Here is a 17,412-nt window from a genome sequence, read left to right as displayed (position 1 = left end):
GAAGTATAGTGTTAGACATTTTTTTTCAAAATATTAAAATTTGGTAAGATCCATGAAATTTAATACTTAATTCTATTTCTCTAAAACTAGCCTCCAATGCTTGCTCTGTACTTGAAACTGAGCACAGCAGTGATTGTTACAGGTCCATGGCTTTGATTAAAGTCTCTCCTTCCTGATTTGGCAAATAAGGAATATAAAAATATATACTTAATGCAGAGTATCCCTCTGAATTATACTTTCCCTTTCTCTACTAAATTGCCTATTGATATTTGATAATTTCCCCCAAATTTTCCCTTAAACATTTCAGGGGGAGATAGGTTCCCATTAATTTCTGCATATTTTCTGACTTAAATTCACTCCTACTCTACTTTGACAGAGGCAACATTCTTAAACTTAGCCATTTCCTGCCTTAAATGAAAACATGCCATTATTTTTGTATTTCTATAATTTCTATCCAAATTTAGCTGTAACATTTTGGCCAAAGAGGCACTCAAATATTTTTTAAGAATTCATTGGATATGTTATATGAAACTGGAGATTGTATGGGTCTCTTTTCTTCTTCACTTAAAGTAATACTTTAACCATTTTACTGATATTAGTATCAGAGATGTGGCAGAAAATGAAATGTTACTAATTGTAAATTTTGTTACTTGGTAGTAAGTCTCCTAAAATATATGGTGAGAAAGAAAATCAAAATTTTAGACATTTAATATAACATTTAAAGACATAATATCAAAGGATCAAAAATATATAATAGATAATGCCAAATCTTGTATTATATATTTAATGTAAACTAATTTCTAAATATCTATCTAATTCTAGAAAAAACTTGCACTGAAGAGAGGATTCCTTATTTTGACTATGTGTATTTCTGCTGTCTTAGGCAGCCAACGTATAGGTTTACATGGATCTGGAGGATTATTCACACTAGTGTTGAGTTTCATTGCAGGGACAAAATGGTCCCAAGAAAAGGTGAATATTTTTAATACGCTATATTTTAAAAGCTAAAACAATTGAATTTTTTACATATATTTAGGAAATCCCCTCATTCTGGTTGGAAAATGTTCCAAAAGGTTTTCTGTCCTCAAGAAAGTGTATAAATCAATCAAGGAAATAAAATATTTAGGAAAAGCACCTGAAAATATACTAATATGGAATCAGAAGTTGCGTTATCACATCAGGCTTCTCTTTTTCCCAGGAGTTATGTAATATTATTATATTACTTTTATGAATCTAATTATTTTATTCATTGACATTTTAATTATACAATTAATTCATGAAAAATGTTTGTAAAAGGCCGGGCACGGTGGCTCATGCCTGTAATCCCAGAACTTTGGAAGGTTGAGGCAGACAGATCACCTGAGGTCAGGAGTTTGAGACCAGTGTGGTCAACATGGTGAAACCCCATCTCTACTAAAAATACAAAAATTAGCCGGGCGTGGTGGTGTGGTGGTGGGCACCTGGAATCCCCGCTACTCAGGAGGCTGAGGCAGGAGAATCACTTGAACCCAGGAGGTGGAGGTTGCAGTGAGCCGAGATCATGCCATTGAACTGCAGCCTGGGCAACAAATGCAAAACTCCATCACACAAAAAAAATAAATACTAAACAAATAAATAAAAATAGAAATGCTTGTAAAATAATAAAACAGGGAATAAAATGTAAAAGATTTCTTTATTCCCCACCACTCTCAAATATCAAACCCCCTTACATTTTTAGGTAACCAGTATTCTATTTATAGACATTGAGATCGTTTCCACTTTTTGTTATTTACAAACAGTGCTGTCGTAAACAGTGTTGTTCATGTCTTTTTTTGAGATGCAGTTTCAATCTTGTCACCCAGACTGGAGTGCAATAGCATAATCTCGGCTCACTGCAACCTCTGCCTCCTGGATTCAAGTGATTCTTCTGCTTCAGCCTGCCTAGTAGCTGGGATTACAGGCATGCACCACCACACCCAGCAAATTTTTGTATTTTTAAGAGAGACAGGGTTTCACTATGTTGGTCAGGCTGGTCTTGAACTCTTGACCTCAGGTGATACACCTGCCTTGGCCTCCCAAAGTGTTGGAATTACAGGTACATCTACTGGAATACAGTCCTATCAATGATCTTTTTTTTTTTTTTTTTTAATTTATTTTTAGAGACAGAGTCTCTCTATGTTGCCCAGCCTGGTCTCAAAATCCTGGGCTCAAGGGATCCTCCCAACTTGACATTGCAAAGTGCTAGGATTACAAGCATGAGCTACCACACCTGGCTGGAAATGATCTATATTTTATTTTGATGGACGCTGCTAAATTATCCCTTCAAAAGATTTTGGTTATTTACATTCTGCCAACAGTGCACAAAAATATCTAATGTCTCATCAACAGCACTTGATATTATCACTAGTTTTATTCTTTCTACTATTAGATGACCTCATCATTCAGTTTGTATAGTTTCTTACAATTATGTGATGTTGTTATTCTTTATTTACATTTCTCTGATTAGTAGTATAGTAAGCTTCTCTTCATATATTCTTTTTAAAATACCTATGATCTTCTTTGACCATTTTTATTGGGTTTTTTTGTTGTTGTTGTTTCTAATTTATAGTTTCTAGTAATGTTAGGGCTACAGATCCTTTGTTATGTATATATTGCATGTAATTTTTGCTTATCTTCAACTTTGTTTATGGTGTCTTGTGTATGGAAGTAAAATTTCCTATGACCAAACCTATTGGTTTTTCCTTTTTTGGTTTTGGATTCTGCATCTCATTTAAGAAGGACTTTCTCACTGAAGATTATAACATATTAACATTACAAAGATATACTATTTTGTATATTATCATTTAATATTTTGGTAGTTTTTGATTGTTTAATTTGTTTCTTCATTTAGTCTTTTAATCTATCTGGAATTTATCTTTGTGAATACTGTGAGGTAAGGATATACATATATACATGTGTGTATCTTACAAACTGTATATATTTATACACACATACAGTTTGTAAGTTAAGTGAACAGAGATAGAATTACATCATGCGCGATGTGTGTGTGTATATATATACACACACATAAATATACATATATATTCAGACACACATATATACTGGCATGTAATGAATATGTACATACAGATATATGCACATAAACTAGACGGTCATTTTCTGCCAAATTGTTTGTTTATTGACCAATTCATTAATCAGTTTTTGTGGGTTTTTTTGTTTTTTTTTGTTTTTTGTTTTTTTTTTGAGACGGAGTCTCGCTCTGTCGCCCAGGCTGGAGTGCAGTGGCCGGATCTCAGCTCACTGCAAGCTCCGTCTCCCGGGTTTACGCCATTCTCCTGCCTCAGCCTCCTGAGTAGCTGGGACTACAGGCGCCCGCCACCTCGCCCGGCTAGTTTTTTGTATTTTTTAGTAGAGACGGGGTTTCACCGTGTTAGCCAAGATGGTCTCGATCTCCTGACCTCGTGATCTGCCCGTCTCGGCTTCCCAAAGTGCTGGGATTACAGGCTTGAGCCACCACGCCCGGCCAATAATTCAGTTTTTTAACATGAACTAAATTCTCCCATATATATTAATTCTGAAGTCTATTTAATCCTACTTCTCTATTTCTATGCCAACACCACTGTTTTAAATCACTGCAGTTTTATGTGTCAAAATCGGATATAGATTTTACTTCTTTTTAAAGTATTTTTTGGCTGTTCCTACACATATTCTTTCTTAGATAAATTTTAGAATCACCTTGAGAAGTTCCCTAATCAAAAATCATAGTGGCATTTTGTTTAGTATTCTTATGTAATCATAATTATAAAAGAAATGAAATGAATGAAATGCAAATCAATCAATAAAATTAAAACTACAAGAATTTTTTAAATGATAAAAGAAACAGAACTAAAGTTTTAAAGATTAAAAGTAACAAAAGGGATAGTTATGCTGTAAAGAATACTAACAGTGTTTTTCTTTTTTTTAACCAAGTTTAATAAGTGGGAATCAGAAAACGCAGTCTTAAGGGAAATAGTTATGAAGATAGTTTATACCTCAAGGAAGAGACATCAAAGTTCTTACGTATCTTCTGTTTAAAAAAAAAAAAAATGTTAAACCCAGACTGAGACTGAAATCTCTTCATCCAAATTCCTGAAGAAGAGCCAGAATACTGTAGGCCAATAAGGGCCTTTCCTGTAACCTTTTAATTGGGGAAGTAGCACTGGGAGGCATTCGTTTCCACAAAGGGAAACGGGGTAGGCAACTAAATGAGAATCTAATATATGTTTTGGTTTTGTTTTAACGAAAAAGTAACTTTAAAGTATTTAACATGGGTTCTTTGGAAGCAGGCCTCTCAGACTTCCAAATTGTTTTTCCTAGTAGTATATGCTATATCAGGATTCGCTTTAATGGGATTGAGTTCCAGGATGGTTGTTAGTGGAGGGCTTCCCAACCCCATTCTGAGAACCTAAATGTTTGCATGAACTGGGTATGTTCTCATCAGGCATGATGTAGTTCTATCTCTGTTCAGTTAACTTACAGACAAAATCTGGAACTCATACTAAACATGGCTAGAACTCTAAGGACATCACTTATTTTGTGACAAAATGGCCAAATAGTATTATTTTATTGCTTTGTGAGTTTCTTTTAATCAAATTCTACCTAAGTGCTTGAGTAAAACTATCAAAGTGCTCAGTTTTTAGTAATTAACATTTTTATTAAAATAAAATGTCTTAAGTTTATTAAATGTTAAGTGACTTTAGGCCAGGCATGGTGGCTCATGCCTATAATGCCAATGCTTTGGGAGGCCACAGCCAGAGACCGCTTGAGGACAGGAGTTCCAGACCATCCTGGGCAACATAGCAAGACCCCATCTCTACAAACAATTTAAAAATTAGCCCAGCATGGTGATACACACCTGTAGTTCTACTTGGGAGGCTGAGGTGAGAGGATCACTTGAGCCCAGGAGTCCAAGGCTACAGTGTGCTATGATTATTCCACTACACTCCAGCCTGGGCAACACAGCAAGACCCCATCTCTAAAATACTTAAAAAGTGAAAAAAAAAAGGGGGGGCCGGGCGCGGTGGCTCAAGCCTGTAATCCCAGCACTTTGGGAGGCCGAGACGGGCGGATCACGAGGTCAGGAGATCGAGACCATCTTGGCTAACACGGTGAAACCCCGTCTCTACTAAAAAATATAAAAAACTAGCCGGGCGAGATGGCGGGCGCCTGTAGTCCCAGCTACTCCGGAGGCTGAGGCAGGAGAATGGCGTAAACCCGGGAGGCGGAGCTTGCAGTGAGCCGAGATCACGCCACTGCACTCCAGTCTGGGCGACAGAGCGAGACTCCTCCGTCTCAAAAAAAAAAAAAAAAAAGGGAGGGAGACTTTAAGTTTCTGAAATGTATTTATGTGCCAAAATAATTATAAATGTATTTCTCTTTTCTATAGATGGAAGTCCAAAAGATTATTACAAATGTATGGGATATTTTTCAACCACTTCTTTTTGGTTTAGTTGGAGCAGAAGTATCTGTTTCATTGCTTGAATCAAATACTATTGGTAAGAATAATTAGAACACAAAAATATATGAAATTCAAAAATATTTAAGAAAATTATAAATACTCTTATTTTTATTTACAATATATCTTTGAATGGCTACAAGGACCTTATTCAGAAACACATGTTGATACAGTGTCATATTTTCGTGTTGCTCTTCCTTTACACTGTATACTCTGTTTTCTTTTTAAACCAAGGACAGCCCTGAGTATCTTCCCTGAGTTATCTGAGGAAATAAATATAAGATGTCTTTCCTGAGGGAAAATATTTGATACAATCAGTACTTTTTGAATACTTTCATTTAAAATTATTGGCTGGGTGTGGTAGCTCATGCCTGTTATCTCAGCCCTTTGGGAGGCCAAAGTGGGCAGATTTCTTGAGGTTAGGAGTTCGAGACCTGCCTTGCTAACATGGGGAAACCCCCTCTCTCCTAAAAATACAAAAATTAGCCCGGTGTGGTAGTGCGCACCTATAATCCCAGCTACTCGGGAGGCTGAGGCAGGAGAATCATTTGAACCCAGGAGTCGGAAGTTGCAGTGAGCTGAGGTTGTACCACTGCACTCCAGCCTGGGTGACAAAGCAAGAATCCTTCTCAGAAAATAAATTATTATTAATAAAAAGAAAAGTACTCAAAAAGGGTCTATTAGTTCAATTTTGTATAAATGTCTGTCTTAATTTTCCTGGTACCTCCACCATCAGATAATCTCTTGCACTTTACAGAGAATCCTCAATTGTATTCATTTTTTATAATCATTGTTTTTGTGTAAACATAAACACATGAAGAGACAATAGCCTTAAAATGCTTTCAAAAGTTTTAGAAATCATATTCCTGAGCATAAAGAACACTTCTTCACAAATATTTTGTTATTTATGTTTGTTTTCATCTGTTGTAGGCATATCTGTTGCCACTCTGAGTTTGGCATTATGTGTTCGAATTTTAATCACATATATATTGATGTGCTTTGCTGGTTTTAATTTTAAGGAGAAAATATTTATTGCTTTAGCATGGATACCCAAAGCTACAGTACAGGTAAGAACATATTAAGCCTATTGCTTAATGCTTTCGTTTTGATGCTTTTAAAATTTTAAATGAAAAATGTTACCCCAGTCACAAAATATGAGCTATTATCCTTACTTTTTAAATGTTTGATTGATCATAACTATTCATTAAAATTAATGTAACCAGTCCCAGCTACTCAAGAGGCTGAGACAGGAGAGCCACTTGAACCCAGGAGGCAGAGGTTGCAGTGAGTTGAGATGGCACCACTGTACTCCAGTCTGGGTGACAGAGCGAGACTGCATCTCAAAAAAATAAATAAATAAATAAACAAAAACAAACAAAGAAACTTAATGTTACTTTCTTCTATTTTATTTTCATTTTGAGAGCAGGTCTCACTCTGTCACCCAGGCTGGAGTGCAGTGGTGTGATCACGGCTCACTGCAGCCTCAACCTCCTAGGCTCAAACAATCTTCCCACATCAGCCTCCTGAGTAGCTAGGATCACAGACAACTGCCACCACACCCAACTGTGTTTCTTCTGATTTTTTTTTTTTTTTTTTTGAGACAGAATCTCACTCTGTTGCCCAGGCTGGAGTGCAGTGGCATGATCTTGGCTCACTGCAACTTCTGCCTCTCAGGTTCAAGTGATTGTCCTGCCTCAGCCTCCTGAGTAGCTGGGATTACAGGTGCACACTAATACTAATTTTTGTATTAGTATTAGTAATACAAATACACCACACCCAGCTAATTTTTGTATTTTTAGTAGAGATGGGGTCTCACCATGTTGGCCAGGCTAGTGTCAAACTCCTGACCTCAAGTGATCCACCCACGTCAGCTTCCCACAGAGCTGGGATTACAGGCATGAGCCACTGTGCCTGGCCATTTTTTCTGCTTTTTTGTAGAGAGGAGGTCTTGCTATGTTGCCCAGGCTAGTCTTGAACTCCTAGGTTCAAGCGATCCTCCTGCCTCAGCCTCCCAAAGTTCTGGGATTACAAGCATAACCCACTGGGCCCAGCCAGTGTAGCCTTTTTAAATCTCAGTTTTAAAAGCAATTCTTTTGAAATTAAAAAGTATTCTTTCAATAAGTACTTCCTAAGTTTATGAAAATATGTTTTGTATTTTCCTAAAATATATAATAAGAATATATCTGAAAATTGGAGTTTTTATATTTTACTGAATATAACAAAGCTAGATATTACAATTTTAAAAAGTAGAGACACAGGCCAGTCATGATGGCTCATGCCTGTAACCCTAGCACTTCGGGAGGCTGAGGCGGGCAGATCACTTGAGCTCAGGAGTTCAAGACCAGCCTGGGCAACATGGTAAAACCCCATTTCTACAAAAAATACAAAAAAATTACTCAGGTGTGGTGGCACGCACCTGTAGTCCCAGCTACTTGGGGGTTGAGGCAGGAGGACTGCTTGAACTCGGGAGGTTGAGGCTGCAGTGAGCTGAGGTCACACCACTTCGCTCCAACTTGGGTGACAAAGTGAGACCCTGTCACCAAAAAAAAAGTAAAGTAAAATAGAGACACATTGAATTTTTTAAAAATACTTTCCCTACCTTTGCCACTCACTCCATCACACAAATTCACATATATTGTTTTTAATTACACATTTATTTGTATAACTATTTGGTTAATGGCTAAATCCCTGCCCTCGCCCCCTTGATAGACTATGTAAGGAGAGGGACAGTGTCTGGTTGTTGCAGTTGTTTTTCATTATTTCTCCCTGGCACTTAACACAGTGCCTGACACGCAGGAGGCAAATATGTATTGCATGCCTGCAAGAATGAGTGAATGGAAAGGGAAACCTTGTAATTTTGCCCTCTTATTCAAGGATATTCTCCTCCTACTAAAATATATTGCTACTTATTGTTAGACTGTTTAACTTGGCAGCATAATATACCTTAATTTCCTGTGGTGCTTTTCTTAGTTGTTATTCCAAAACAGAAGCTCCTAAATTTTCATGCAAAAAAACCTCTATTACCATGTTAGAAAAGCAGGTTCATAGGGCCAGACTACCTGTTTTGAATACCATGTTACTTGCCTATACCTCAGGAAAATTATTTTCTAATCTCTGAGTCCTTCAGTGTTCTCATCTTACAATGAAGTCTATGACTAGATCTATTTCTTAGTAGTGTTGTCAGGATTCAATGAGATAATCCATGTAAAGTGCTTAGCACTCTCTCTGGCATATGGTGGTGCTCAGTTAACAATGTTGTTATTTTATCTTACCTTCAAGTAATATAAATAATAATAACTTTTTTATTTTTAATGTCTACTGTAGGGCATAATAAATCTACAAAAGGAGTATCTCTGCGTCCCTCTGTTCTCTCTCCTTCCAAAAACACTCGCAATTTTGTTTTATTATTTCATAATTTTCATAAAGCAGGGAAAAAAGAAAAGCAGGTATAAGGAAAGAGACCACTCACTCAAGTCCTGCAGTATTATTCTGCTTCTGCCTATTCCTGTCTGCTGTCTCCAGGCTAGCTTCTACACAAAGAATATCAAGCTGGTTCCAGGAACTGGCAAGACATAAAAAATTAATTATTTATACAAGTAGAGTCACAACAGCAGTAATAGATAACAATAATGTCACAAGTAAGTAAGATCAACAAATATTTTAAATTTCAATTCTGAATTATTTTCACCTTTATCCTCTTCCACTGTTCTCTGCTGCTAAAATAAAATTGGCTAAGGTTCAGCTCTTTCTCTTGTTCCTCAGTTTCAAGTTACTGATAAAAATTAGAGTGGAAAAATAGAAGCTACTAGGAAGAGTAAATAAATAATTTAGTTTACAAATGTAAGATCAGCTTGACAATTGGATTCTTTTAAAGAAATAATATTCAATTTCAGTCACTAGGAGGAAATCATTTATCATCTAATAATAGTCCTCACATAATAAGGTTGTCATGACAATTAAATGAGTTGATAAATGGAAAGCTTTAAGAATGATACCTGCCATATGACGAATGCCATATAACTATATAAATATTATTTCTAGTTTCACCATTATCATCATAATCTCTTAAAAGTCAATGGGTTTGGTTTTTGTTTTTTGTTTTTTCTGTTGGCAGTTCTTTTATGTTCAAATCCTCTTCTAAACTGTCAGATTCTTTCAAGTTGGTTTCCTGCATGATTATCTTTTTCTCCCTAGCATCCTCCAGCACACTGGCTCATGTTCAGTACATTAAAAGTTATGATATAAAAATGATACCATTTTAAATTATTGATCTAGAATATAGAAATTGATCTTAAATTGAGGGGTTCTTTTGCCATAATGTTCCATATCAGAGGTAATGTTTCTACCATTATGTTGTTACTTTGCAACCCCATAGAAAACATGTTATATATTGGTATTTAATTCCCCAAAATTTTAAGGCAATTTCATGCCTAGATTATTAAACACAAAGGAGGGTTAGCAAGAAATTTGCTTTATGTTATTAAAACTAATGTGGTAGAAGGTAACTAGGGAAAAAAACTTGTGACCTAGTAGAGTCATTCTAAAACAAAAACTTCAAAGGAACTCATTCTCTGACCTGGCAGGGGATGAGGAGTGAGGGAGAAAGAAATTTACCACTATGTGAATACCTACTATGTGCCAAGTGTTCTTTGCATTCTCATATTTAATTTTCACAACCGTCCAGTAAGATAAGTATTTTGTTCTTCATTTTACAAGTAAGTAAGTAGAAGTTTAGAGAGTGTGAGTCATTTGTAAGTTCACTAGCCTCATTGCAGCAAAAATAGAATTCAAACCCAGTTTGCTAGATTCCAACCCTGCTGTCAGTTCTACTATAACACAGTGCCCCCTGAATAGGGAGAACAATGAGAAGAAGGGCAAGAGATCCTAGAGACCCATAAGAAACCTTAATATTTTATGTTGTCTTGTTGTCACCAAGAACATGGTAAAGGCAACTAAGCAAAACTGGTTTCATTAGAACTCCTGGTGTTATGAGGGTAACATGAACACTCAAAAGAGATATTTGAATAGAGGAACACTGAGAGGACAAGAGTGCAAAATCAGCCCAAAAATATTTGCCTGCTGATTTGTCACTATTGTACTCTTCCTCCACATATATTTGCTAGGAAGAACATGGAACTGATGAGTAACTTATGAAAATGACTGAGTACTTTTTTTTTCTAATAGTCTAGTACTAGATTTTGTTTAACAGAGCCATTTACATTATATATTAACTCCATTTAACATTTTTCTTTATGCCCCATTTTTACCCCTAAATGCAGGCTGTGTTAGGTCCTCTGGCTCTAGAAACAGCAAGAGTCTCCGCACCCCACTTGGAACCATATTCGAAGGATGTGATGACAGTAGCATTTTTAGCCATCTTGATCACAGCTCCAAATGGAGCTCTACTTATGGGCATTCTGGGGCCTAAAATGCTTACACGCCATTATGATCCAAGCAAAATAAAACTGCAATTGTCAACATTAGAACATCATTAAAAAGTTTACCTGTCATCATCTGCCTGCTTCTTTTAATGATTTATTTCACATGACAGAAGAATTTTAAAGTAGAAATATGTGGGGACTGTACAGAGAATCCAGGATTTAGTAAATATGTGATTTCAGTACAGGGCTTTTCTTGGATTTTTTACTCCAAAGTTAATTTAATAAAAATAATATTAAATGGAATGCTCTCTTAGTATTTACACACTGTAAGAACAAATTAAATCTGTAAATACACTAGGAAAGTTTAAAGTAATCCCTCAGGCTGAATTTTATATCATAACAAAAACTGAACTTAATATTAAATTAAACAAACTTAATGGCAGAAAGAAAAAACTTTGAATATTGAACTTGGTAAGATAGCCTAAGTTTCCAAACAGGAGGAGTAGAACTCCCCATGATGTCCAGTAATTCAGTTAAAAAGATCACCACAAAAAGGAAAAAAAAAAACAAGGAATAAAACACATCAACTTTAAATAAGTTAACTAAATAGATTTTAAATTCTAGTTTTGGTGACTACCTGAATAAATCATATGTTAAGTAATAGAACCAAGGTGCTCTTTCCCTACTTCTGCCATGCCCTTAAAATGAAAGTCTGGTTTAGCAGTTTTTAGATGAAACACTATCTATATTTTTATTTATAGAAATAAAATTAAATCACAAATGGAAATAAACTGTATTTTTTCAATTAGTATTTTAAAATCTAGGCATAAAAGGCAGCCTCCAAAAATGAAAGATTTGGAGACTACTGTCATGTGGCAGTTTCTTCTCCTTAGTAATATAGAACTACCTTTTAATTCTGGCTGATTAAATCTGCCATGTTAATGTAGAACCCATCACAAGCAAAGTGAGTTTTAATTAACTTCAAGACTCTTTATTTTAAAGTTATAAGATCCATATAAAGTTAAAAGAGTCATTCTCAAATGGTCTTATTGAATGGCATCTTAGAAATTGTTTAGACTTCTTTGGCAAAAGCTCAATGCAAAGACTGAATATTACTTTTGTTCCTCTTTTTTCCTCTTCTCTACAAGCAAGGTATTAAAATACCACAGAATATGAAATTTACACATAAATTTGCCAAGTGAAGCAATTAAAATTTAAGGCAATCGAAACTATGTGTTATTCCATTAAGACTAAGGGCTTTCACGGAATATATCCCCAAAACTGCCAAAAGTTCTAAAACCCTCTGGGAAATAACTCTTTGAAAATACACTCTGGGAAAATAACTCTGGGTAAAGATAAAATAGCTACTGTTTTAGTGACATTTTCTCCTTGTAGTTTTACAACAAAGTACAGACTCCATTTTCAAATATTGTAATTCTAGTACTCAAATTCTAAAAATTTAAACTGTGCCAGTGTTTTGACTACTATTTAAATCATGAGGGCATCTCATTGTCACTTATAAGAAAATAAAAATATAGGCAGGGCGCTATGGCTCATGCCTGTAATCACAGCACTTTGGGAGGCCGAGGTGGGTGGATCACAAGGCCAGGAGTTCGAGACCAACCTGACCAACATGGTGAAACCCTGTCTCTAGTAAAAATACAAAAATTTGTCAGGTGTGGTAGCATGCACCTGGAATCCCAGCTACTCAGAAAGCTGAGGCAGGAGAATAGCTTGAACCCAGGAGGCAGAGGTTGCAGTGAGCTGAGATCACACCACTGCACTCCAGCCTGGGAGACAGAGCAAGATTCTGTCTCAAAAAAAAAAAAAATTATATATATATATATAAATTATATATATATATAAATTATATATATGTATATGTATATTTACATTTACAAGATAGTATTTTACATTCACAAGAGGATTAGATTTCAAAGTAGAAAGTTTATTTTAATAAAAGAGATACAAGAAATCATTTTCAAAATGAGGAACTGTGTTTTTGATTAGGAGAAAAATTGTACCTATTCTTTTTATTCTTTATATAATTTTCTCTAAGTGTTTGTGATACATGTTTATTATACTGAAATAGTCTCCCTTTTAAGGTAGTGTTGCAGATGTTGTTATTTATTTGAAATTTTGTTTTTTATTTATAAAAAGTTTTCATAAAAATTTATTAATATAATTTAAAAATTACAACCAGTTAACCATGTGTATGATATTAGTGTTTATAGTATTTAAACAAATAAGGCTAGGCGCAGTGGCTCACGCCATCCCAGCACTTTGGGAAGCCAAGGCGGGTGGATCACGAGGTCAGGAGAGGGACACCATCCTGGCGAACATGGTGAAACCCTATCTCTACTAAAAATGCAAAAAATTAGCCAGGCATGGTGGCATGCACCTGTAGTCCCAGCTACTCGGGAGGCTGAGGCAGGAGAATCACTTGAACCTGGGAGGCAGAGGTTGCAGTGAGCCAAGATCACGCCACTGCACTCCAGCCTGGGTGACAGAGCCAGACTCCGTCTCAAAAAAAAAACTAAAATAAAATAAAAAAACAAATAAATACAAGATTATTGTTTCTTATAAACTTTTTGTGTCTTTGCTTTTTTTTTTTTTTTTTTTGAGATGGAGTCTCACTCTGTCACCCAGGCTGGAGTACAACGGCACGATCTTGGCTCACTGCAACCTCTGACTCACTGCAACCTCTGCCTACCGGGTTCAAGTGATTCTCCTGCCTCAGCCTCCTGAGTAGCTGGGATTACAGGCGCCCACCACCACGCCCAGCTAATTTTTGTATTTTTATTAGAGACGGGGTTTCACCAGGTTGGCCAGGCTGGTCTCGAACTCCTGACCTCAGGTGATCCAGCCACCTCAGCCTCCCAAAGTGCTGGGGTTACAGGCATGAGCCACTGTGCCTGGCCTGTCTTTGCCTATTTTTTCACTGTTTAAGGAATTGTTATTAAAGCAAAATTTTATAATCCAAATTACCTTTCCTTGCTCAGTTATCAATTCTGTTACTTAAAACAGAAGAATTACAAAATTGAAGGAACGCTTTCCATTTCTATACTTTGCTGAAAATTCTTTATCCCAGAGTCTGAAAAGCATTACAGTGTTTTAATATTTTATTATTTTGGGGGGATTTTTTGTTTTCAAATCAATAAGTAATCTAGGACTGTCATAGCATTTGTTAGATCTGACATTTGCTTGGTATGTAAGGTTCAAAGTTTCCTTTTTAAATTGACTTTATACTTCACAAATTTTTTCCATAGTATTTAAGGTTTTCGATATTGAGATACTTTTCTTCAGTGAAGCACAAGTTTCTTTCTGTGGTCCCTGATCAGTTTTAAACAACTGGAACACCAGCGGCACTCTTAACTGCTTTCTGGGCAGCCTGTTTAGCTTGGTGGTCTTGTAGTACAGCTATACCTTTGTCAACCTTAGCACAGAGAGGCTCTGGAGATTCAAGCATACGAAGAAGTTCTGAATTACCAATCTCCAACAACATGCCAATGATTTTACCAGCACGACTAGGGCATGGCTTGAAGAAGAGGAAACAGCCATTCACTCGTTTGCTTTTGCTTTTGAGGAGGAGCAGATGCCATCATGAAAGTCAAAGGTTCCTGACCTTGTACATGAACATCAGGCTGGTGCATGGTACCTTGGGGCTGTACGAGAAAATGCCATTGAGGATGGTGAACTTCCATAGCATATCTATACTGTGAAATGGTGCAAACAGCAGGAGTTTCTGTAGTAGCAGTAGCAGCAGCTGCAGAATGTGCTCCTATTGTCTGCGTTGATGTGTTGTAACAGCTGTGTTGACATGATCATGGAAGCTGTGAAGAAGCTGGTCTCATACGACTAAATGTAGTGGTCTAGGAGTGGCTGGGCATATTTGTCAATGGATGAGGTCTGGCACCCTGAGCAATTTAGGGAGGATTTTATCTTAGTTGAGCAGTTTGGCTAGGAGAATACTTAGCAGCAGGGATCTCAGTCTGTGGGACAATTGCCATGAAGTAAATTGAAGAAGGTGCTGGCTGATAGGGGATGATTCCCAGGTTAAGCACAGTTTTTACACTTGCCATTCTTTGCACATACTGTACTGGTTAATGAGCTGAGCCTGGGGCTCTTCATTGCTCTTCTTCCCATTGAGTTAATACTACATACAATGGCTCAGTGCCCACAATTCTACCATTCATTTCTGAAAGTGCTTTAGTTGCTTCCTCTGGAGAGGAGAAACATACACAAATCAAACCCTTTGTTGTGACTACCATCCTTCATAACCTTTGCATTAGTGATTGTACCAAGTGGAGAAAGTTCTTTCCAGAGACATTCATCAATACCATCAAGATTTTTTGCATAAATGTCAACACCTTGTTATCTGTTGATCCTATACTGTTTGAGCTTTTCAAATTTGCACACAAGTTCCATCTGCCATTCTACTTTCTGAGCCTGACCAACATCAATTTGTTTTCCATTGAGCTTCTTTCTGTTCATCTCATCTGCGCATCTTTGTGCCTTTCAAAGCTGACAAATCCAAAACCTTTGGGTTTTCTGCTTTCATTAACCACAACTTTCATACTTAAGACAGATCCCAACTTGCCAAAGAGATCTTTAAGGCACTTACCATCCATATGTCTTCTCCAAAAATCTTCCTGTAAACATTGGTGAAGTTTTTAACTCTGAGTTCTGCTTCTCATTGTTTACAAGACTTAATCCAACAAAGACTTTGCTATCATTTAGAAGCATCCATTTCATTTTTTAATAGATCTTTCAGCTGCTTCTGTGTCTCAAAATGTACAATGCCATCACCGTTGAAACTATTTTCACCACAAAGCACCTAATGTGAAAGTGATAGAGACAGGAGGCAGCCAAGGGTCCCCCGGTAAAACCCCACCTTCAAGACTAAAACAACCTGAAGGCTGATAAACTGGACTGCAGGTCCTGGTTGAAGCCGCCCTTGCCCCACTGATTCTCAATAATGCCCACCTGTGCACTGGGATTACGGGGTGGAGCCTCGGGAAGTTTGTGCCGTGTGCTGTGGAGAGGAGTCTGGCCTCTCCTGTGCCTATGTAGTGACCTGGGATTTAATCTATGAGGGAAGGAACCCACTAGCAGGACTCTTTCTCTCTTTGCTGAGAGTTATTTTTCCTTTTTCCTTTCTACCCCATAAATTCCGTTCGCCCTCACCCTTCAAGTGTTTGCATGCCTTTTCCTGGTCGTATGACAAGAACCGGGTTTTTTCTACAACAAAAAGATGTTACCAAAAGCAGAAGATACATCATGCAATGCTTTATAATCAATAGATTTGTCCACTTTTTTTTTTATGAATATGTTGCCCACTCCGTTTTTGCGAAGTGATAGATCATGCTGAGACCACTTAGTGTGTATTGGCTAGTCTTCTATAACATCAAAATTCATTCCACATCCTGTGTTTTTCAAAGAGCGCCGCTAATCTGGTTCCTGTAGCCCGGGATGGAGGGGACCTGCCAGCAGGCTTGGTCACGTGCGGTGCGAGGACAAGGGATGGCTGGGGCGCTGGGCTCACCTCCACACCCGTCTGCCGGTAGGGCCACAGGCTGCGACCTTTCCGTCAAAGGAGAGTAAGGGCTGGGGCGGAAGCCTGAGCCAGCGCAGAGAGACAAAATCACCTGGAATCCAAAACTACTCCACGGCGGAGGAACTGCGGCCCGCAGCGGGCTGGGATGAGGGTGGCGGTGTAGGGTCCAGGGTCCAGGCCTGGGGATCCTGTTCCTTCTTGGAGCTGCTTCGGAGCCGCGGGTGGGTAGCTCTCGGCTGCCTCACCGGGTTATCTTATACAAGAAGAAAAGGAAAATGTTTCTGGCAGTGAAGACAAGGATATTTTTGTAAAGTGTTTTGCAGGGGTGGCAGGTGTTAAAACAGAAACCTTTTTTTTTTTTTAAGTTTTTTTCACGGGATTTTTTCGGGAGAATGGATTTTTTAAGATAATAAACGTGCTGATCCTGGAGAACGCACTCCACGACTCTCAGCACTAACCGCCTGGAAGAAGGGACCCATTAATGTTGAATTGTACCTTCTTTCGTGTCCTCATTTTTTCCCTTTTAATTATGAAACATTGGAGCCTACAGAAAGGTAGAAAAAATGGGCACCCTCTGTATACTTAAGCCTGACTATTCAAAAACTAAAGCCATTTTCTTGCATAACCACAATTCCCTTATCCTTTCACCAAGTTATCAGTAATTCCTTACAATTATTCAACTCCCAAATATTTTCAAATATAAACAGTCATGCCCCATGTAAAACATTTCAGTCAACTAGTCGACCGTCTACACTGGTGGTGGTCTCATAAGATTAAAATGGAGCATATATAGAAACTTGGTAAATGGGATATAGGCCTTGAAATTGGCATTGCAGCTCAAGTAGAGGAAATGATTGATACTCAGTAGTGGTGCTGGAACATTTGATTTTCCTTATAAAAAATACATGAGTGAAAATATACAGGGCCGGGTGTGGTGGTTCATGCCTGTAATCCCAGCACTTTGGGAGACCAAGGTGGGTGGATCATCTGAGATCAGGAGT

At 37.4% G+C, this 17,412-nt stretch overlaps 1 protein-coding gene and 1 pseudogene across 1 annotated transcript in view; one reads left to right on the top strand and one right to left on the bottom strand.

The window, feature by feature from the left end:
• Positions 1–11,157, top strand: part of SLC9B1 (solute carrier family 9 member B1) — a 126,917-nt gene extending 115,760 nt beyond the window's left edge. Inside the window, exons 9-12 of the mRNA XM_023220118.3 lie at positions 823–972; positions 5,405–5,513; positions 6,404–6,540; positions 10,753–11,157. Coding sequence (XP_023075886.2) covers positions 823–972; positions 5,405–5,513; positions 6,404–6,540; positions 10,753–10,968 — 612 coding nt within the window. The 3' untranslated portion in view covers positions 10,969–11,157. The remainder of the gene's footprint in view (positions 1–822; positions 973–5,404; positions 5,514–6,403; positions 6,541–10,752) is intronic.
• A 3,040-nt stretch (positions 11,158–14,197) lies between these two features.
• Positions 14,198–16,924, bottom strand: LOC111548005 (annotated as a pseudogene).
• Positions 16,925–17,412: the final 488 nt, after the last annotated feature.

Source organism: Piliocolobus tephrosceles, chromosome 3 (genome assembly GCF_002776525.5).
Source record: "Piliocolobus tephrosceles isolate RC106 chromosome 3, ASM277652v3, whole genome shotgun sequence".
Taxonomy (NCBI): domain Eukaryota; kingdom Metazoa; phylum Chordata; class Mammalia; order Primates; family Cercopithecidae; genus Piliocolobus; species Piliocolobus tephrosceles.
The sequence above is the reverse complement of the archived record's forward strand: the minus strand, read 5'-3'. Positions and strand labels throughout refer to the sequence as shown.